At 42.8% G+C, this 22573-nt stretch overlaps 1 protein-coding gene across 1 annotated transcript in view; it reads left to right on the forward strand.

Moving 5' to 3' along the window:
- LOC112214424 (TBC1 domain family member 22B) overlaps positions 1-22573 on the forward strand; it is a 201203-nt gene that overhangs the window by 21955 nt on the left and 156675 nt on the right. Inside the window, exon 6 of the mRNA XM_024373144.2 lies at positions 10013-10083. Coding sequence (XP_024228912.1) covers positions 10013-10083 — 71 coding nt within the window. The remainder of the gene's footprint in view (positions 1-10012; positions 10084-22573) is intronic.

Consider the following 22573-nt stretch of genomic DNA (forward strand, 5'->3'; position numbering starts at 1 on the left):
ATGGGGTTAGCAAGCTACCTAAATATTTAGATTTTGTTTTGGAAATATAAGCTTGAAATGGGTGGGCACGGTCTAATTCAGGGGTTCCCAACCTAGGGGGCACCAACGTGGGTAGGTGCGGGGCCTTCCTTGATTTGCCCGAGGAAAATGCGACTCTGCACATGTGGATATCTTTTTGATTTGTCTCTGACATTCAGAATCGGAGATACGACTCTATAAAGTGGAGGAGTAAAAACAAATTGACTTTGCATGGGAAGTATTGTTATACAATGTGTGACTCTGTCGCTATCAATTCATCTAGTCAATTTCTGTTAAACATCATGTATAATTAAATTGAGGGTTAATATAAATGATCATAAAACATATTTGGTAGCGGAATACAATTTGGTTAAATCTGGTCTGCACTTTATTTTTCTTATCCATTTATAATTGTAATGTATTATGATAGCCTACCTAAAATAAATAATGAGTCTGTTTAGACTATGTAGAATTGCATTAAATTAGCTTCAAAACAAAAGTTTCCTACATCCCTCAAATTAAACAATCAAGCTGAAAGTATTTTTAATAAAGGCTATCTCAATAAACAATAATAATAAGAACGCTGGGAGGGTGTGACATTTTTCAAAGGTGAAAAAGGGGGCCCTGGGGGAAAAAAGGTTGGGAACCCCTGGACTGATTGATTCAACAACTTAAAACGCATATCTAAGTTGAGCTTTCTTATCAAAGATAGCTGGCTAACTCATTGATCCTGCTTTGGAGTTTACCCAACTGAACCTCCCTGGCCTCAGGCAGGGGTCTAGCTAAGCACTGATTGATAACCAATAGAAATACTGTGCATGGGATGTGTCTGAAATGGCACCTGGTCAAAAGTTGTGCAATATAGGCCTATGACAAATAGGCTGCCATTCCAGACACAGACATGAATCATTATCTTAATCTAACCTCCTTTTTTTGGGATAAAATATATCCTCTTTGAAAGAGGAAAGTTAGGCTAGTTCTGCCCCTCCCTGCCTTCTGACTGAAACATTTGTATTTATTATGGATCCACATTAGCTGCTGTCAAGGCAGCAGCTACTCTTCCTGGGTTCCAGCAAAATTAAGGCGGTTTATACAATTTTTAAAACATTACAATACATTGACTGTGTGCCCTCAGTTGACATCAGAACTCAAAGTGGGCATCTAATTCAACTCAATTCTGACATTTTGTTGAAAATCTTAACTGGGATTGCGTTTCTGATGTATTTCTCCAGTGTGTATGAAAATTAGATGAAAGTATGATCCTCCAAAATATGGTTTTCTATGAAAAAGTCTTAGAGTTTAGGTAAGTTGTCTATTAAGACGATCATCCAATGATGAATGCCCTGGAGAGTGGACCGTAGAGTAGGAGCGCAAGACACTCATCCCGCAAAAACATTAACAGCATCTAAATTTTGCAAAGTTGAACCACTATAGTAGCTCAAGTTTCTGTCTGGTGTGGTACAGCATTTCACAGACCTCAGTGTTCATTTAAGACCAGAGGCTAAATGACAAGTACTGTGATGATTATGTCTCTCATGGCGATGCCCTAGGCCGAAAGCTGCTCAACTGTAGCTGGTCTCACCAGGCAGGCCCTCAAGTGCCAGTTGTCTCCCTCTTCTGATTGCTAATTCCTTTGTGCGTTATTACTTAGCACACAAAGTCAGGTGTATGGTAACCAATACAAGTTGTTTTTGCCTGTCCAGGCCAGTAATATGTTAAGGCTACTCTGAAGTAGGCCTAAGTTCCTAACTGCTGTAGAGCACCAACTTGAGTTGCTTTTAGTGTGTTTGTCTCCTTTCGACTTTATCAACAGCTTTTCATCCCCATTGGAGGAATCCAGACTTGAAAGGCCTCTGGCCACCAACGATGGAATTTTCCCCCAGTTGAACTTATGCAGTACTCAGTGGCTGACGAGCTTCTTAGGAAAGTGTGTCTAAAAGCTTCTGCCTATTGGCGAATCGAACGGGTGTGCTCGCATATTACCTTAAAAGACCTTCGCTTGAGAAACAAGAAAAAAGCGGCAATAGTACTGTTTGTCCATTTTGAGACGCTGTATACATACACTTCCTCAAAATTGTCTGAATTCATCTAAGATTACTCTTTTTACATTTTAGCCGAGCAGATAATAGTCGCACAATTTTACATCTAACTGAGATGTTTGTTGCAGTACCTCTCAATGAAAAAGTTTGCATGAAAACCAGTCGTCATAATATACAGTGCATTCGGAAAGTATTCAGACCACTTGACTTTTCGCACATTTTGTTACGTTAGTCTTATTCTAAAATGTATTAAATACTTTCTCTCCCTCATCATTCTACACACAATACCCCATAATGACAAAGGGAAAATAGGTTTTTAATAATGTTAAGAAATGTAATACAAATAAAAAACAAAAATACCTTATTTGCATAAGTATTCAGACCATCGGCAATGAGCCTCGAAATTGAGCTCCAGTTCATCCTGTTTCCATTGATCATCCTTGAGATGTTTCTACAACTTGATTGGAGTCCACCAGTGGTAAATTCAATTAATTGGACATGATTTGGAAAGGCACACACTTGTCTATATAAGGTTCCAATGTTGACAGTGCATGTCAAGGCAAAAACCAAGCCATGAGGTCGAAGGAATTGTCCGTAGAGCTCCGAGACAGGGTTGTGTCTGCACAGATCTGGGGAAGGGTACCAAAACATTTCTGCAGCATTGAAGGTCCCCAAGAACACAGTGGCCTCCATCATTCTTAAATGGAATACATTTTTAACCACCAAGACTCTTCCTAGAGCTGGCCACCCGGCCAAACTGAGCAATCAAGGGAGAAGGCCGTTGGTCAGGGAGGTGACCAAGAACCCGATGTTCATTCTGACAGAGCTCCAGAGTTTCACTGTGGAGATGGGAGAAACTTCCAGAAGGACAACCATCTCTGCAGCACTCCACCAATCAGGACTTTATGGTAGAGTGGCCAGACGGAAGCCACTCTTTAGGAAAAAGCACATGACAGCCCGCTTGGAGTTTGCCAAAAGGAACCTAAAGGACTCTCAGACCATGAGAAACAACATTTCTCTGGTCTGATGAAACCAACATTGAACTCTTTGGCTTAAATGCCAAGCGTAAGTTCTAGGGGGAAACGTTGCACCATCCCTACGGTGAAGCATGGTGGTGGCAGCATCATGCTGTGGGGATGTTTTTCAGCTGCAGGGACTGGGAGTCTATTCAGGTTAGAGGAAGAGATGAACAAAGAAAAGTACAGAGAGATCCTTGATGCAAACCTGCTCTAGAGCGCTCAGGACCTCAGACTGCTGAGGAGAAGGTTCACCTTCCAACAAGACAACAACCCTAAGCACACAGACAAGACAACGCAGGAGTGGCTTCGGGACAAGTCTCTGAGTGTCCTTGAGTGGCCCAGCCAGAGCCCGGACTTGAACCCAATAGAATATCTCTGGAGAGACCTGAAAATAACTGGTGTGCCAAGCTTGTAGCATCATACCTAAGAAGACTCGAGGCTGTAATCGCTGTCAAAAGTGCTTCTACAAAGTACTGAGTAAAGGGTCTGAGTACTTACGTAAATGTGATTTTTAAGTGTTTTATTTTGAATAAATAAGCAAAAATGTCTAAAATCCAGTTTTTGCTTTGTCATTATGGGGTATTGTGTGTAGATTGATGAGGGTAATTTAAAAAAACAAACAATTTTAGAATAAAGCTGTAACGTGACAAAATGTGGAAAAAGTGAAAAAGTATGATTCACTAGATTACAGTGTGGTTCAATGGCAGCCATGCAGAACTTGGTCTTCCCATAGTAGAACAAAGACTGACTGTGAACTCCCCATGAGCCAAGTCACAACCAATATAGAGATCTGGTGTCCTGCCTCAAAACTGGCACTAAAACTTTTTATTTTAACTCAACCTCATTAAAAAGCTGGCATCACACACACTTTAGGGACTAGGGAGAAGTTCAAAAAAGTTTTTTAAAAGTGTCATCTGAAATTAGAATATTGTACGTTGTTAACATCATGAGAGAAGTAGGATCGTTTATAAGAAGTAGGGGAATTTATAATGCAATCAGTTTAAGAAGCCAACCACCTCTCTCTGCAGTGACTTTGAGAGGCCGGGCTAGGGGGGAGTTGACAGGGTCCTTACTGTACCATTCACTCCCCAGTCATCTGCACTATATCTCACCATGGCTATGTCCCAAATGGAACCCTATACCCTATATAGGCCTAGTGTGCTATATATGCTTGAGTCAAAAGTTGTGCACTTTATAGAGCGCAAGGTACCATTTGGGATGTAGAGTACATTCCATCGTCCAGAATCCAGGTGGTAATACGGAGGAGTATCTTTTTACAAGACTCCTATTAGTTCACGAGCCTGTCGTCACCAGCTGCTTGTCTCTTCGTCCTTTACCTGAGTTAACAGCACTGTACTCTGCCTCTCACACAGACAGACATAGTGCTTAAGGTTTAGAGCATCAGCTAAAACTTTTACAGCGCCGCATAAATGCGTCAGCCCGGGTGACATCCCTGTTAGCCATGATAGTGATGATGTGGAGATAGGCCCTAGTTTATCTGCTGGGGATGTTGTCTTGGGCCCCTGCGTTTGAAGAAAAGGGGATCTGCCTGCCACTGAGATTGTAGCCTGTCCACCTTTAGTTTTACAGGCCTACATCGGAGTGTATCGGGATGTTACTGGGGATGTTTCTTTATTGGGTTGTTGTCGGCCGTGATAGAAATAGGCCTACGGGATCTGCTGTCACTGTCTGATATTATAGCGTATCACTTTATTAAGTAAGTGTTTGTTTTGTGTTGTTGACATGCTTTTATTCAAGAGAGGGCTTTGTTTTGGTATTTGTTGAAAATAGGGGGCTGTAGTGGAATTGTGGCAACAGGGGAGTCGGTCAGAAGAAGTTGAGTGAGGTGTTTGCTTATTGATGGGTGTTTTCTACGCTTTTTGGTTGTGTGTGAGTCTGTGAATGTGAGCTGTGTGTGAGGACCTCTTGGCTGTCTGTCCGCCCCATTGCCCCCTCTCCGTCTGAGTAGTGTTTGAATCGACCATGGCTCCGGCTTCCCAACTGACTACCTCACTCAGTCAGCACACAGACTGACAGCTCTCATCTTTCCTGATAAATGGCCTGTCTTGCCTTTTCTATATATTTTATTATATTCCTCTTTTTCACGCACACACACACATGATTTGGACTCAAATCCAAGCACTTGACTCTCCAGCTGGAGAATGAAACAACACAATCTGTGTTGGGATTGTACAGTACATTATAAACATGGCCATATTTTTAAGGTATTTAGCATCCATTAATTCAACTTCACCCATAGGGATACAGCTGTTACAATGCTTAAACGGGAGGTACACGATGTTACAAAGTACCGGCGAGGCCACAAGTGAAACTGTACTGTAGCCAAGACCTGTCCGGTGTGAGCTCATGAATAAACCATTAACTCTAGTCTAAGGACTGGGATAGGATAGGAAGTGGTCTCAGGGAGAGAGAGAGTCTATGACATAACATAGTGTTTCCCCTAGGATTTTTCAGCAGCGGTGGATACCAATACCCCCCCCCTTTTTTTGTTGCAGTTTTAAAGCTAATTTCCAACCAATTTTACACATTTTGCACGGGGCAGAGTATTGATGTTTTTAAAGGTTATTTCCTGCAATTCTACACATTTTCCATGTCTTAACTATCTGTGTTTGTGATTCCAGAGGTCGAAGCCTGACTGAGTCACCCACCCTCTCTTTAGAAGAAATAGGCCTACAGTATATCCTATTTGTCATTCGTAGTCTGTGCTGGCATTTTCATTTGACTTGGCCTGTATCACCCTGTCCAGGATACGCCTTTCCTCTGTTTCTCTTAGATTAGCCTCATAGCTCAGACACAATCACAATGCTGACTGACGTGCTTCACACTGTGCTTTCCCCTCATAATCTCACACAGGGCTCTGAGACTTCTGATTTGATTTAGTCCTGGGTCCACGTCCCCAGGGACCTTGTTCCACGTCCCCAGGGACCTTGTTCATCTAGTGCTTCAGGCTTTGCTATTTTATTCTAATGAACATGTGATACATTCTTGAAAAAGCCGTGTTTTCTGAGAAACAAGACAGCTCCGGCCAGTAATGAAACAGCATTTGCAATTTTAAGACCTGGCTCTAGGAAACTGAGCACGGTCGTGTTGTTTCCTTCCCCATGTAGCAGGAGCTCCGGATGGAATTTCCTCATCAGTTATCTGACTGAGTCAGCTAGGGAGAGGATGTTAAAGGGACATGCAGACCGCATCTTAAATAATATTCGATAACCTTTTATAATGCACTAATTTTCAACCGTTAGTGCACTTCTTTCAATCAGAGGGGACCCATGTAGTGCAGTACTTTTGACCTAATCCCTATGCGTGAACAGAATGTAATTTGAGATTTTCCCAGTTTCGATTTTTCCAGCTTCGGCCACCTTTGTCAGTTTCGAGTAGTGTTTTAAAATGCAGCGAGCACAGAGGGTGTGTTCCGTCATGTTCGGTGATATTCCTCCTGTGATGTATGGCTGCAGCAGGCAGATGCTCTCACACTGCTGGCCAGCTGGTGCCAGGTAAATGTCTGGCCTCCAGCCCTCCCAAACACTGAAGCCTTGCACGTATGGCCATGAGAACGGTTGTCTTTGGAGATCATCGACGCAGAGGAGAGAAAGTGTATAAGGCTGTGTACGACTCTCTCTCCCCACCGTAAGGTTGATGTCAGTTACGATTGCACACTTCAGGAGGAAGGCGAGATTATTGGGACGCGACCATAGTGTTCTGTGGGCTGTGATTCACTATAGAATCTATGTATGTCAGTCGAGACCCTGGAGATACAGAGAGGAAATATGGATCAATTGCTATGTCCTATAGGCAAGCCTTTATCCTATGCCTACCGTCACTGTGTTGTTAATTTTATATGGTGTATATCTAATAAATGCTTGATTTCTTGCTCCCTTCTGAAAAATGTTATCTTTTTTTAGTTGTATTTTTTTTACCCAGTTTTCTCTCCAATTTAGTGGTATCCAGTTGGTAGTTACAGTCTTGTCTCATCGCTGCAACTCCTTTATGGACTCGGGAGAGGCGAAGGTCGAGAGCTGTGCCACCTCTGAAACACAACCCAACCAAGCTGCACTGCTCCTTGACACAATGCCCACTTAACCCGGAAGCCAGCCACACCAATGTGTCGGAGGAAACACCGTACACCTGGTGTGTCAGCATGCACTGCACAATGCCCGCCACAGGAGTCGCTAGTGCGCGATGGGACAAGGACATCCCTGCCGGCCAAACCCTCTCCTTACCTAGATGGCGCTGGGCCAATTGTGCACCGTCTCATGGGTCTCCCGGTCAGCTGCGACAGAGCCTGGACTCGAACCCAGAATCTCTAGTGGCACAGCTAGCAATGCAGTGCCTTAGATCTCTGCGCCACTCAGGAGGCCCTGAAAATGGTTTTGAATCTCAATGGGAATGAAAATAATAAATAAAAGGATAAATAAATGAAAAAACTAACACGCTCAGAATGTTGTTTAGCCTAAGTGGCGATGGTATACAAAGCATTAGTGATAGGCTATACAACGTATTACGTAATTGTATAAGTGGATGCTTGATTTAGCCAATGGACTAATCAAGGCCTTTCCTGTTTAGAACATGCCAACATTTCCCATTGCAATATCTGTCAGTAACACAATACTCTATTGCGTTTGTTTTAGAACTCCCGGGCAAAGTAATTTGGAACTAATCAATATGTCTGCTGTGTTGTACCAATTTCATGCCAGCGTTCTGAACAAGAGTCGAGGTTAGGCCTAAGTCGGAGATGCTTCTGTTTTTACATGGAGGGAGGTAGAGTGGGAGGAATGGATGGGGAGGTGGTGTGGGGGAGGGGAAGAGGAAGCGGTGTTTTGCCTGCCGGTGTCATCTCATTTACACTCAAATCATTTCCCCCCGCTCTCCTAACACGAGTGAAACAATGCACAATATGCAATTACACTGAAGAGATTCTTGTTGAATTTGGATTGGAATAGGCAAGCGGAATGTTAATGATACAGTCCTAAACTTTAGTTAGGCTGAAGCGAGGCTCGATGCATGGCCATTTGTGAATTATGGCTGAATGACACCGGTGAAGGTCTTGTGTGCATCCCAAATGGCATCCTAGTATTCCATTTTATAGTGCACTACTTTTTACCATGGCCAATAGGGCTCTGGCTAAAAGTAGGGTACTGTATAGGGCAGGGGTCGGCAACAGTTGGCCCGCGAGCAAAACCGTATTTAGATTTTATTTAGCTTTACTGTCCCGCCAGTAATTCAGCACAAAATTAGTTTAGTTTAGGAAATCAAGTATTCTCAAGTATTTCCACGAATACAAAAAGAGTTATCGTGTGTCAATATAAGCAAGCTATGAAATTATTATTTTAAAATAAAATCTATTTTTAGGTTTAGTTGTGTTCCATTTGCAGAGCGTAAATTATTTTGATTATGTTCCATCCACTCCAACAAAAATCTTCTCACACCTGAATCTAGTTGCAAACTGTAGCAATACTGAGAATTCACTGCAATTCAATAGGATCTCCATATCTCGCTCTCTCTCTCTATATATATATATACACAAGGGCTCTCTGAGTTGAGAGATGGTTCAATGTCATATCTCTATCTAAAGGTTCCTATAGTTTAGTGCACAGACTAATGCAAACAATTGTAATTCTGTACCTCATGTGCATTCACTGCTATATGCATGTTTGTTCAAGGACTCTCATCAAGTGAAGAGAAATTGTTCATGGTCATATTTCTTTAGGTTTCTGTAGAGTAGTGCACAAACCATAGAACTATAAAGTTATGTACAAAGCAAAACTATTCAGCTAGCAAGTCCCCAATCAATGTCATACTTTTATTTTGTGATAGGAACGCTATCTAGCTCATTTCTGATTGTCCTGTTCTGAATATGTAAATGTTCCTCTGCTATGTACTCAGCCAGTTTCCTCAGTCAGTCTTTTTGTTATGATAATACTCATCATATCTACAGTAGTCAATGGGTAGAGTAGCCAGCATAGGTGTCCATGTTGTCAACAGGAAATGGAAATAAAGACCTTTCCTCTTCAAATAGGGGGTGTTTTTATGCTCAATTTAGCACTGTCCACTCTCTGAGTTTGAAGTATGCAGTGGACATATTGTGAAAGTATCCAGCGTTAAACCATGGCTGCATCCATCCCAAATGACACCCCATTTCCTATATACAGTAGTACACTGCTTTAGACCAGTGCACTAATGGGCCCTGGTCAAAAGTGCACTACATTGGCTGTGTCCCAATTTGCAACCTATGTGAAGAATCCAGCATAAACATTTTTTTTTGTGGTTTTATAGACCCAGAGGGAGCTCATCTTTCCCAATTTAAAAGTCCAATTTGCACCTCTCTGTGAGATTTATTCACATTAACGCTCGTGGGCCCCAGACCCCGGCCTCCTGACAATGTGGTGGGAAACCTCTTTAAACCCATCAAATTCTAATGTTATGGAAGTCAGAGACAGTGAGGAGAAGCTTTGGGTTTGGAATTCATTTCCTGGCACCCCGATGCCTGTATGTGTTGGATATCAGGGAATGTGGGAAAAATATACAGCAATTCAGAAATCTGCATGCTGTTGTCTTTCAAGGAAATATGTTTTCCTCTAGATCGACCATATGTTTTGGGTTCATTTTCTGGCATCATGATCTCTGTAGGTGTTGGCAATTCTGAATATTTGGGGGAAATAGGCTGTACAGTAAATATGCATGTCGCTGTCTTTCCAGGAAATATGTTTCCCCCCGAAGCAAACATGATAAATGCATTAGGCTGATGCTGTAGGCTTATCTGTATCCTAAAGCTTAGTAGTGGAATATGGAATTGTTGACATTTGTGTTTTTTAAATTATTCTCTTTTCTTTTGCCTTCTTCAGGCAAAGAATCTCAGTGGTCTTGTATATTCTTTGAAAGTGTCATAATGTAATTCTCTGTTTGTTCCCCTTTCAGAGGAATTACGAAAGTTGAGCTGGTCTGGAATTCCTCGTCAGGTTCGTCCAATCACGTGGAAGCTCCTATCGGTAAGTAAGGGTGTTTTCACACACAGTCCTCTTTTAAAAGAATGTTCTCAGTCGTCTTTAAGGGTGTTTTCACCCTTGGTCCCTTTCAGACAATTTTTGTGAACTCTGTCAATTTTCTGTGTGTAGTTTGAACACTCATAAAGAACTCAGACCCCTCAAAAGAGAAGAGCCCCCGATGTAAACCGAACTGAGACCATCTCGAGAGGGGGGCTTAGCCTACCTAGGGTGTCCAATCAAATGTACATGTTAATAGTATCTTCTGATTACAATTATTATGTCTCATATTTTAACTAAACGCAATCTATTAGCTTCCAAAATGTAAGTAGGTATATCTAGCTGCCCGATAGCACATTCTGATTAAATAGCTTGTTCAGCACTTTGTAAAAACCCAGAGTGCATTGAGTGAATGTTGGAAAATGATCTTGGTTCCTTAACATAACAATGTGAATGCAAAGAGGACTCGGTCCACAAAATAGGTGAAGTGAACTGGCAAAAGAGTTGAGTCCTCATTCAAAGTTTTTACCCCAGAGTTCACATTAAAGAGGACTATATGTGACCCCCCCAAAAAAAAAAAAAAAAAAAAAACTAGCTCAGTCCAATTTAATGATCTTTCCCTTGTGGCTATGACCACATCACAGCCATGATACAATTGTCATAACACATGGCGTCTCATGTATTATTGCTTAGTTACTACAGATGGTTTGGAATTCCCATTGTTAGAGCCTATCCTGCCCATGATATACAAGGCAATATGCACATGGCCACATTCATAAAAAGTGCCATTGTTTACGTTGTTACCTAGCAACGCACTACTACTTTTACAGATCCACTTTCTCATCTGCCTAGCCGTGCAACTTATAAACTTTATCTCCACTGTACAACATTGAAATTCGATCTTCACTGTGCTATAATAATGAACCTGTTGGGAGTCTGGACGAGACAGACAGACACCTTTTCTCAGCCAGTCGAAATCATGGAATCTGCATAGTTTTTATGGATCTATACAAAGAAATGTCAATAAAATAACTATTGAAATGAAATGCAGCTACTTTGCTATCTTTCCAGCTTCAGTCTAAAGTGATTGTGTTAGTAGCTGTGTAGTTGGCCAGCTAGCAATGGGGGGGAGGAGCCTCCATATCAACCCTGTTTTTGCCATAGCAACCTGCAAAGTTCTGGAATGTCTACCAGCTCTCGGGTGACTTTGCTTTACATGGCAGTCAGTATGAATAGAGCTAATGACCAGAGAATGCTTAAAATTGCACTTGGACAACTTGCGTTAGTGAATATAGCATCACATTTTGTTGAACAATTTATGGTTTGGGAAAGAATCTTGCTTTTTAATGCTAGTAACCTGTTGTATAAAAGCAATTCTACACTCAAGTCCATGTGTTATGACATTTTTACCATGGCTCTGGTGGCTGTTGTGGCCTCGTATTATTGCTTAATTACATAATGCTGTAATTGAAAATGTAACACCCAATGTAGGCTACTGCCCCTTTAAGAGCCTGCATTGATTTTGTACCATATGTTGTGATTGTCACCAAATATGTTCTCTTCTCACACTATTCAAACCTCACAATCAAATAAACAGCTTATGAAGCTCTATAGATCACATATTGCAAAATAATTATCTGAACATTGTGTCAGTACAAAACTCCACACACATTTTGGAATTTCTGTGCATTCATGACAATCTCTAATAAATTTTCAAAAACGGCACACGTTTCTTCTGTGAACCTGTACATCATCGTCTCTCTTTTGTGGCACCAATGTGAGGGGTTATGGCAGGGGAAACGGTGTTGCAGTAGCCGAGTCGAGAATAATGACGAGAGAACGTGTGGAGCTTTGTGTTCACATTCAGAGGCTCTTTTGAGTTCCTTTGGAGTGTTCACAAATTGTCTGAAAGGGACCATGTGTGAAAACACCCTAAAACCATCTTGTCAGTTTTCTCCCAGGCGCTCTCTCTGGCCCTCGCTCGCTCTCTCTGGCCCTCGCTCGCTCTCTCTGGCCCTCGCTCGCTCTCTCTGGCCCTCTCTCTGGCCCTCGCTCGCTCTCTCTGGCCCTCGCTCGCTCTCTCTGGCCCTCGCTCGCTCTCTCTGGCCCTCGCTCGCTCTCTCTGGCCCTCGCTCGCTCTCTCTGGCCCTCGCTCGCTCTCTCTGGCCCTCGCTCGCTCTCTCTGGCCCTCGCTCGCTCTCTCTGGCCCTCGCTCGCTCTCTCTGGCCCTCGCTCGCTCTCTCTGGCCCTCGCTCGCTCTCTCTGGCCCTCGCTCGCTCTCTCGCTCTCTGGCCCTCGCTCGCTCTCTCGCTCTCTGGCCGTCGCTCGCTCTCTCGCTCTCTGGCGCTCGCTCTCACTCTCTCTGGCGCTCGCTCTCACTCTCTCTGGCGCTCGCTCTCAGTCTCTCTGGCGCTCGCTCTCAGTCTCTCTGGCGCTCGCTCTCACTCTCTTTGGCGCACGCTCTCACTCTCTCTGGCGCACTCTCTCTGGCGCACGCTCTCACTCTCTCTGGCGCTCGCTCTCACTCTCTCTGGCGCTCGCTCTCACTCTCTCTGGCGCACGCTCTCACTCTCTCTGGCGCACGCTCTCACTCTCTCTGGCGCACGCTCTCACTCTCTCTGGCGCACGCTCTCACTCTCTGGCGCACGCTCTCTGTCTCGCTCCGTCTTGCTCACTCACGCGCTGTCTCCTCTCTTTTGCTCTCTCACGCGCTGTCTCCTCTCTTTTGCTCTCTCACGCGCTGTCTCGCTCTCTCTTGCTCTCTCACACGCTGTCTCGCTCTCTCTTGCTCTCTCACGCGCTGTCTCGCTCTCTCTTTCTGTCTCGCGTGCTCTCTTCTCTGTCTCTCTTCTCTGTCTCTCTTCTATGTCTCTCTTCTGTCTCTCGCGTGCTCTCTACTCTCTCGTGTGCGCTCTCTCTTTGTGTCTCTCTTTCTCTCTCCCTGTGATTCATGGAGATTAATAACGCTCTTTACCTCCATTTAGAAATTAATTGCCAGGCACAAATAATGTATTCACGATACAGAATGTTTACTCATTAAGCTATTGTTGCAGTTTACAGTGACCCAACTAGTGAGTGACTTCAGTCTGGTGATCACTTCAGTGTGTGGAGCATTACTTTGAGTGGTGTGACTTTCACATTAATTGCTGTGTGTAGTTAATGTCCCACAGACAATAGCTCATTAAATTGCCTAGGGGTACGGCAAAGATTTTTGTTGTCAACACAAATTAGTGTCAGAGGTCCCCAGTTCGGTCTGAGGCGCTGAGATGCAGTGGTGTAAAGTACTTTAGTAAAAATACTTTAAAGTACTACATAAGTTGTTTTTTGGGGTGTCTGTACTTTACTATTTTTCACAATTTTTTCTTTTACTTCAACACATTCTTACAGAAAATAATGTACTTTTTACTCCATACATTTTCCCTGATACCCAAAAGTACATTTCGAATGCTTAGCAGGATAGGACATGGTGTGTATTGGAAACTTTATGGAAGTAATGGGTTACAGTACATTGCACTCTATCTGTGCTTTGCCTCTAAATGGAATCACCTATTATTTTGCTGGTGATGGTGGCACATCGATACAATATGGCTATCAGATTCAGATTAGTCATCAATAACCCAATCCAATATCAGGTTGTGCTGTTGGCTCTCAACGGCTTAGTTTTCTGGGATATTTGATAGGTTCCCTTAGATCCCCAGCCTTGTCCCACCAAATTTTTAATATAGGCCTATACTGCACAACAGACACACGAGAGATGCAAGTGTTTGTGGTTTGAAAAAAAAATGGAAAGGGAGGAGACAGAAAGAGATGTCTAATCCCTGCAACATGCCATCCCTATCCTCCCCCGAAGGATCCTGGGATATCTGAACACTCCCCTGACCTTTAAATCCTCTCTGTCAAGATGCGGTCTGCGATAGACAGGAGAGGCTCTGAGAATCTATTCTCCACCCTCTACCGCTATTCCATAAACTTGGAGCCACATAATACAACTTCACTCTCGGCGCGTCCCCTGTGACCTTCTCTGCTCCCGACCGTGCCATGGATATTCAATTTATTCCTTTCCAGAGGCTGGTTAGTGCTAGCTGTATTACCTCCTCTGAAAGAGACAATCAGGCATTCTAGGTTGTTAATACATCTTAATGCTGCATCACCACCCATACTATCCCCCCCCCAGTTGCATTTTATCACCTGACTGCACAAATTATACATAACTTTCTCAATCATTATTAGGAAACGGAGGTAATTATAAGGTAAGAAAACAGTGAATGAGCCCTTTTTATATTCTCGTCATTCTACTTCTCCCTGGGTGATATCTCTATACGCTACAGTTATGTTTAGACTCGTCTCTGTCTGTCTGTACCATAAGACACAGAAAGAACTTCAGCTTCCGGCTCTGTGAAAAATAATAAGTGTTTCTGGAATAATGAATAAGAAGCTTTTTAAAGAAGAATCGTCCACTTGGGTTCCAGTGCCTGAAGGGAGTCAATTAAGTGGATTTTCGGTGATAAGAATGGCTAAGCCGCCCTTAGCAATGTGTACACTTTCCTAATGGAGCGGAATTGTTAAATGTTAAGTGCTGGTAAAGTAGCAGCTAACTGGCTTTGTGGTATTGATGTGGCTGCAAGGCCAGATGTGATATATAGCCTAGTGTAGGCCCCATAGTCAGCACAGCATGTTAGCTGTAGCATATAGGCCTATGGATCATTCTATATCAAATCGAGGGCCTTTTTCCAAAGCCATTTTTTTATTCGTTGATTTTCATATGCAATGACCCATGTAGAAACTGTATATAGAAAATCATATCTCTGCACTCAAAATAACTCAGTGCCACTAAACCAGAAAAGTAGCAGATATAACCAGCTTAACTCTAGTACAAACATAACTTTATGACCATTGAGATGCATGCCATTTTTGAGTCATTTAGTGTCTTGCTTGGGTGGGTGAGAGGCACCATGCCATTGAGTACTTCTCCCCTCAGGCCAGGACTATGTCCCATTTCAGGCTACAGGAAGCCCTGGTGCCTCAGTGTTTGCCATGTTGAGACTGGCACACTGATTCTGGAGGTGCCAATGAAGGACAGGGTAGACAGCAGGTGATAGAAAGGTGCTATCACGGCCCGTGTCTCTGAACGGTCTCTGGTGACGGACAAACACCTCTGATTTTTATGTAGAAAGACTGAGAAGCTCAGTTCAGGTGGCTTTTTAAAAAGGACTACTCCAAACCGAATGAAAATAAAATTGTACTGGCACCATCTGAAATATAATTTCCACTTCCAGAAATGAGCCTAACATATTGAGAAAATGATTTGGTACAACATGGTCCATATTATCAGGTATGCTATTAGCAATAAGCATTATCATCTGTAGCCCAACTGATGCAGCATAGTGGCTATAATTAAATAAGCTGAAGCATGGGGTTGCCTATTTGCATTTACCCTATTGGGCTAATCATTAGCTAGAATCAAAATTTAATCTTTTAACTAGTTAAAATTCATAAATAGGATGCTATGTCCCAAAAAAACTTGCATAAACACAGTGAATTTAACCTAACAGGTAGGCCTACATTAACTTGGTAACCTGCCACCTGGGCTAACATGCTCCCCTGCCTGTACTTCTCACAGAAACCATCATCATTTTATCCCCCAACGCTTTCCCTGGTTGCCACTCAACTAAAAATGTAAAGAAAATAAATAAAATCACTCCAAATAAACTGATTTTGAGGTAGGGTGGTGTTCCACGCGTTGTGCCACAATTAAATGACTGCACAGAAAACACTGACACACACACACACACACACACACACACACACACACACACACAGCCATATCTAGTTCACCTGTCTCACCTTCATCTGCCTATGGCTCGCTCATCTGTCATCCTGACTTAGACCCAGAGCTCGAGCTCCACTCAATCACTCCACATCGATGCACTCTATTGAACCCCCTGTGTGGTGAGGGTTGGTATGTGCGTTTCTGTCTGTGTTCTTGGTATCCTTCTTCTGTGTCTTTCTGCATCTAGTCCTGTGTTTGTGTATCTGTGATTTTGACATAAGAATTAAAACAGCAGGGAATCATCTTTAAACTAGAGCGATGACTCGTCAGGCCTCTGTGGGAGCAGAGGGGGCTGCCGTCACCTCTTGAGGCGCTGTTGTTTTCCTGCAAAATCAATTCTCTTCATCCTGCTGACTTCTCACAACCTAATGCGCACACACACGTACTGTTCAGACTTGAGCAACCCTTCCCAGCACTCTACTAAGTAGACATTTTTTTTGTTTGTCAGTTCCTCGCTAGAAAATAAAGATTTCATTTAATCCCTAAATTGATTCCTTCTTTTTTTCTGAGGGAGAATGGTGGGAGAACAGGTTGTTTGTGTCAGGTGCCAGCCCATGGATTCACAGAGCGATTAGTGGTGAAAGGAATCACCAGCAAGTTAAAGGGATCTTTCGATGTTTCTCGGCTGGCCAGCTGTAATACAGTAGCCTACTGACTGTCAGCACCTCATAGTTTTACTCTCTCCTCTTCCAAAACTTTCACAAGTGCCCGGCTATTGATTCTTCTAATTTTCACAAGTACAGATGTAGTCAAATATATTGGCACCCTTGAATTATTCTGTTCTGTTCTCGAAACCAGTTCCAACCCTTGGCACAGATACCTCCGAACACAACCATAAACCCCCCCCAAGCAGCTCCCCCTGCCTGTGTAGCTCCCCCTGCCTGTGTAGTTTTAAAGACTGCGGCATGCTGTAGGAGACATTTACAGGCCTATAAAAACCTTGATAAAGTGCAGTGCCTCCCTCGGCTGTGTGTGTGTTCTCCCTTGTTGACCCTCAGTTCACCCTCCATTAACCTTGGTGGAGGAAACTTTCTCTTCCCTTTATTATGTAAAGTCTGGCAGCAGCTGGGGAGACAGCAAGTTGCTCCAGCTCATCTCACAGCCTTATCTATTATTCTCACAACATCCTCTCCAAAAATAACACCTACAAGGCTATGTACAAACACTCACAAAATAAAAAAAGAGCACAAATTCACACTTTATAGTTCGAAAAGTAAGTTTGATGAAGATTTGCTTGGATTTGACCACTCTCCTCTCCCATCTTCACTAATGGGGTTACACGGTAGGATTAGGGGTCGATTTTTAATTGGACAGGAGGACACCTCATTTTAGGAATGACACTTTAATTTACCTAACTGTGGTTTATGTGCCTGCCTGGCTGTAGAGAACATCTGCTCACAACTATGACAGTCCTGACTCCAAAGGAAGAGGCAATCCTCCTGAACCTGCTTGGAACTGACAGCTCACACTGATCAACATTTTATTTCTGTTGACATATATTTTTGTAGGTGAAGAGGAGAAAATTCTAATATTTGATGTGCTCTCTACTGTATCCAGCAAACATACTGCCAGCCCACCTCCAAATTACTATAACCCGTGTGTGACTCACTCAAACTGTGTTTGTACTGTATGACGGAGGGGTTTCAACTTTCGAAGGACTCCTATTCATGTTCTGACTTAACCACTGCTGGAAAGTCCAACATGTTCCATCAATAAAGTAACCCATTTCTCCTCTCTCAATTCACGAATCAAACTTCCACTTGCATCCTGATTTAATGGAGTTTTCAAAGGGATTTGACCCCCACCAAACGTAGTTATGCACTGCATATCTCACAGCAGTAGCACTCGGATAATACTTCCGAGTCTCTTCAAATACTTGACCTTCCACTGTCACCAACAATAGAATACCAACCCTCACCTCCTTCCTTTACAGCACATTATAAAGTCAGTGTGATTACATGGATATATGGTAATGGCCCTTACAGCCAGTGCTCAGGGGGCTGCCTGGCACACATACGTCTTGTTAGAGCCATTTTGTTGGGCCGTGGGAGTGAAGAATGGGCACAAGCCTCAACTGCTCCAGAGATTAATGGTTTTCTGGGGCTGTAGATTTCCAGGCAATCAATTACTGAATCACTATAGGCCTAGTCTACACCACCAGGACTTGTCTTTTCTGTCCCAGACATATGGTGTATACTGTAGCTAGATACGTTCTCACTGGAGGAGAGGGAGAAGTGTGTGTGTGTGTTCAATGTTATGCCACTGTTAGGACATTAACCCTCTGCATTAATCTCTGCCCATCTGTTATTGAATAATGGGTTGATGTTATTCTCTTCATATGGCCAACAACCTGAACAGTTCCCTTTTCAAGTTCTCCTGGCATACTGAAACATTTGCTCATGCAGTGGAAGTGTGTCAGTAGTACAGTGCTCTAACAGGTTGTGTCCCAAATGGCACCCTCATCCCTACATAGAGTAGTGCACAAATTTGCCCAGCGTGAGGCCCACTGGAGCGCAGTCCATTTAGCAGATTTAAAATGATTGGAAGTTACTATCCCTAACGTAGTTCTCACGATGTGTGTGGGTGCATGGGTGTGTGTGCGTCTAGCCTAGACTAGTGTGTAAGCTGGGCTTGTGAGAAGTCATTCTCAACCACACACAAGGCTAGCATGCCTAGCGTGGGCTGGGTTTTTTTCCGAGTGAATTGATTCAAAGCTGTATGTTTGATTCAGTCTAGTTATTAGGCTTGGGTGGTATCCAGATTGTCATACCTTCACACAGACCTTGTGCCATACTGAGATATCGGGTAATACTGGCACTGGACACAAAGGGCACTGTTTTTAAACCTCACTGAGGCGCTGTAATCCAAAGGTGAGCAGTTAGAGGTACATTTAAAAATCCATAGAGAATGACAACTAAATGCTAACGAGTGCATTGCAAACATTTTTTACAGTCTGAACTAAACCATACAAGTAAACAAGCAACTAAAAAAAGTTACTCACAGTTTTCGCCATGCACAAAACAAATCTAAGACAGCAAGGCTCTTGATCGAGCAGGGGTTTCTCTGCTGTTACCAAGTGAAGCTTGATTTTGGAAGAATCTAACCATTTAGCTAGATAGATAGCTAACTAGCTAGTACATTGTCAAATCAAATGCACAACTGCAGAGCTTTTAGCACATTTTAGTGCAAACATGAAAGTTGTGAAAATTCTGTGCGACTTTTGGCACACTTTTACTGTGAACACTGACACTGTACCCGCTTTAAGTTACGGGTATAACAGTGGCCAAGTAGGCTACTGTGGCTATTTGATCATAATATGGGCCTATCAGAGGGGCCTAGCATAAAAAACAATGGAGAAAATGCATCACATAGAATTTTAACATGGAAATAGCTGTCCTGTATTTCATCCTACAGTAGCAGCCAATGTGTGGTGTTCAATGTAGGCCTACATTCCATCAGACTTTCGTAGGGATTGATATTAACCTGTTTATCCACTTGTCTTTCAGTCAAGGAGGTGACTGAACATGTTGTGTTTGATTCAAGAAACCACTTTACAACATAAAATGCAATGTTTTTCTCATACCATTATTACGGAGATTCAGGCAAATTATGCTGCCTGTTGGCTATAACTTATTCAAGCCTGTCTAAAAATACAACACTGCCCCTTGCAGAACAAAAGCTCTTTACCTGACTTGCTTTTCAAAGATGGCAAAAAATGCACTTGTTGTGCTCTTGTAGGAAACAACCACTCCCCCATTGCTGACTAGCAAAGAGCTATAACTGGGCTAATAACTCACTTACTTGCAAAGAATATGAACAAATGCACACACCTGGCTACATGCAGCTGTTGGTTTGATCGCAAAACAAACACATCTATTCACAACCACTCATGCTGTAAACACAGTCCAGTGCAAAGTGAATGGCACAGATCCATATTTGTCAATGGTCTATTTGCATATAGGGATACTGCAGCTCTGATTGGTTATGGTGCACCGGTCTGTGTAGAGTATGGGCCTGAGTTGTGCCAGTTACAGAGGAGGAACTTCCTGATGCAATTAAGGCCTTGAAGTCCGGGAAAACTCCAGGGCTAGATTGCATACCGGTTAAGGCAAGCTAAGGTATCAAACATTTTTTGATGTGCTTAGAGGACCGTTATTAGCATGTTTTAACCACTCCTATAAAAATGGTAGATAATCAGATACTGAACAAGGTCTGATTTCACTAGTACTGTAACAGGACCCATGTGGTAAATACAGTGCATTTGGAAAGTATTCAGATCCCCTGACTTTTTCCACATTTTGTTACCTTACAGCCTTATTCTAAAATTGATTCAATTGTCCCCCCCCCCCCCTCATCAATCTAGGAATAATACCCCATAATGACAAAGCGAAAACAGCTTTTTAGAAATGTATTAAACTTAAAACACTGAAATATTGCATTTACATACTGTAAGTATTCAGACCCTTTACTCAGTACTTTGTAGAAGCACTTTTGGCAGCGATTACAGCCACGGGTCTTCTTAGGTATGACGCTACAAGCTTGGCACACCTGTAATTGGGGAGTTTCTCCCATTCTTCTCTGCAGATCCTCTCAAGCTCTGTCAGATTGAATGGGGAGCGTCACTGCACAGCTATTTTCAGATCTCTCCAGATATGTTCGATCTGGTCCGGGCTCTGGCTGGGCCACTCAAGGACATTCAGAGACTTGTCCCGAAGCCACTCCTGCATTGTCTTGGCTTTGTGCTTAGGGTCATTGTCCTGTTGGAAGGTGAATCTTCACCCCAGTCTGAGGCCCTGAGCGCTCTGGAGCAGGTTTTCATCAAGGATCTCTCTGTACTTTGCTCCATTCATCTTTCCCACAATCCTGACTAGTCTCCCAGTCTCTGCCGCTGAAAAACATCCCAACAACACGATGCTGCCACCACCATGCATCACCGTAGGGATGGTGCCAAGTTTCCTCCAGAAGTGACGCTTGGCATTCAGGCCAGAGAATCTTGTTTCTCATGGTCTGAGAGTCCTTTAGGTGCCTTTTGGCAAATTCCAAGCGGGCTGTTGTGGCTTCCGTCTGGCCACTCTACCATAAATGGCCTGATTGGTGGAGTGCTGCATAGATGGATGTCCTTCTGGAAGGTTCTCCCATCTCTGCAGAGGAACTCTGGAGCTCTGTCAGGGTGACCATCAGATTTTTGGTCAACTCCCTGACCAAGGACCTTCTCCCCCAATTTAGATTTTTAGCTTGTTTGGCTATCTCAAGGATGAGTCTTGGTGGTTCCAAACCTCTTCCATTTAAGAACGATGGAGGCCACTGTGTTCTTGGGGACCTTCAATGCTGAAGACATTTTTTTGCTACCCTTCCCTAGATCTGTGCCTCAACACAATCCTGTCTCGGAGCTCTACGGACTATTCCTTCGACCTCATGGCTTGGTTTTTGCTCTGCCATACACTGTCAACTGTGGGACCTTAGAACGTTGTGTGCCTTTCCAAATCATATCCAATCAATTGAATTTACCACAGGTGGACTCCTTTTGGGCAGCAGGTAACCTAGCTTATAGGAATGTTGGGGCGTTAACCGAAAGGTTGCTGGATGGAATCACCGAACTGACAAGCTAAACATCTGTCATTCTGCAAGGCAGTTAACCCACTGTTCCCCAGGAGCCGATGACGTGGATGTCGATTAAGGCAGTCCCCCCCACCTCTCTGATTCAGAAGGGTTGGGTTAAATGCGGAAGATACATTTCAGTTGAATGAATTCAGTTGAGCAACTGACTAGGTATCCTCCTTTCCAATCAAGTTGTAGAAACATCTCAAGGATGATCAATGGAAACAGGAGGCACCTGAGCTCAATTTCGAGTCTCATAGCAAAGGGTCTGAATACTTATGTAAATAAAGTATTTCTGTTTTTCATTTTTAATACATTTGCAAAAATGTTGAATCCTGTGTGAAGATTGATGAGGAACAAATGTGTTTATTCCATTTTAGAATAAGACTGGAACAGAATGTGTAAAAAGTTCAGGGGTCTGAATACTTTTGAATGCACTGTATAAAGATCCAAACCATTAAAAAAAATTGGAGGCCCCATACACTTCTACACTTCCATACACAAAATTTGCATAGCGCATAGAATTAAAAAGGTATTTTCAGATATTATTCATCCCAATCAGGAAGTTTTTTTTTTTTTTACATGGACAATAGATTTGAGATAATATAAGATAAGTACTGGAACAATTGAACACAATGAAAAATCAAGGGAACCAGCCTGGTATTCGAAGCTGACAATGAAAAAGCTTTTGGTAAAGTACGACTGGAATTTATATATAAATGCCTGGAATTTTTAAATTTTGGAGAATCTCTTATGCAATGGGTTAAAGTTATGTAAAATAGTAAATATTGTCTACTTCTCAGTAAATATTAAACTACCGAGAAATATAAGAAGGTTGTCCACTATCGGCATATTTATTTATTTTTTGCCATTGAAGTATTAGCTATTTAAAACAATAATATCAAGGTGCTAGAAATCCAGGGCTTAAATACAAAGGTGTCATTGTACGCTGATGATTGTTTTCTGACTGTGTACCGGTACCCCCTGTATATAGCCTCGCTACTGTTATTTTATTGTTGCGAGGCTATATTCCTATTATTGTTCTTTTTTTATTTGATGTGCGTGTGC

Source organism: Oncorhynchus tshawytscha, linkage group LG15 (genome assembly GCF_018296145.1).
Source record: "Oncorhynchus tshawytscha isolate Ot180627B linkage group LG15, Otsh_v2.0, whole genome shotgun sequence".
In the NCBI taxonomy this organism is placed as follows: Eukaryota; Metazoa; Chordata; class Actinopteri; order Salmoniformes; family Salmonidae; genus Oncorhynchus; species Oncorhynchus tshawytscha.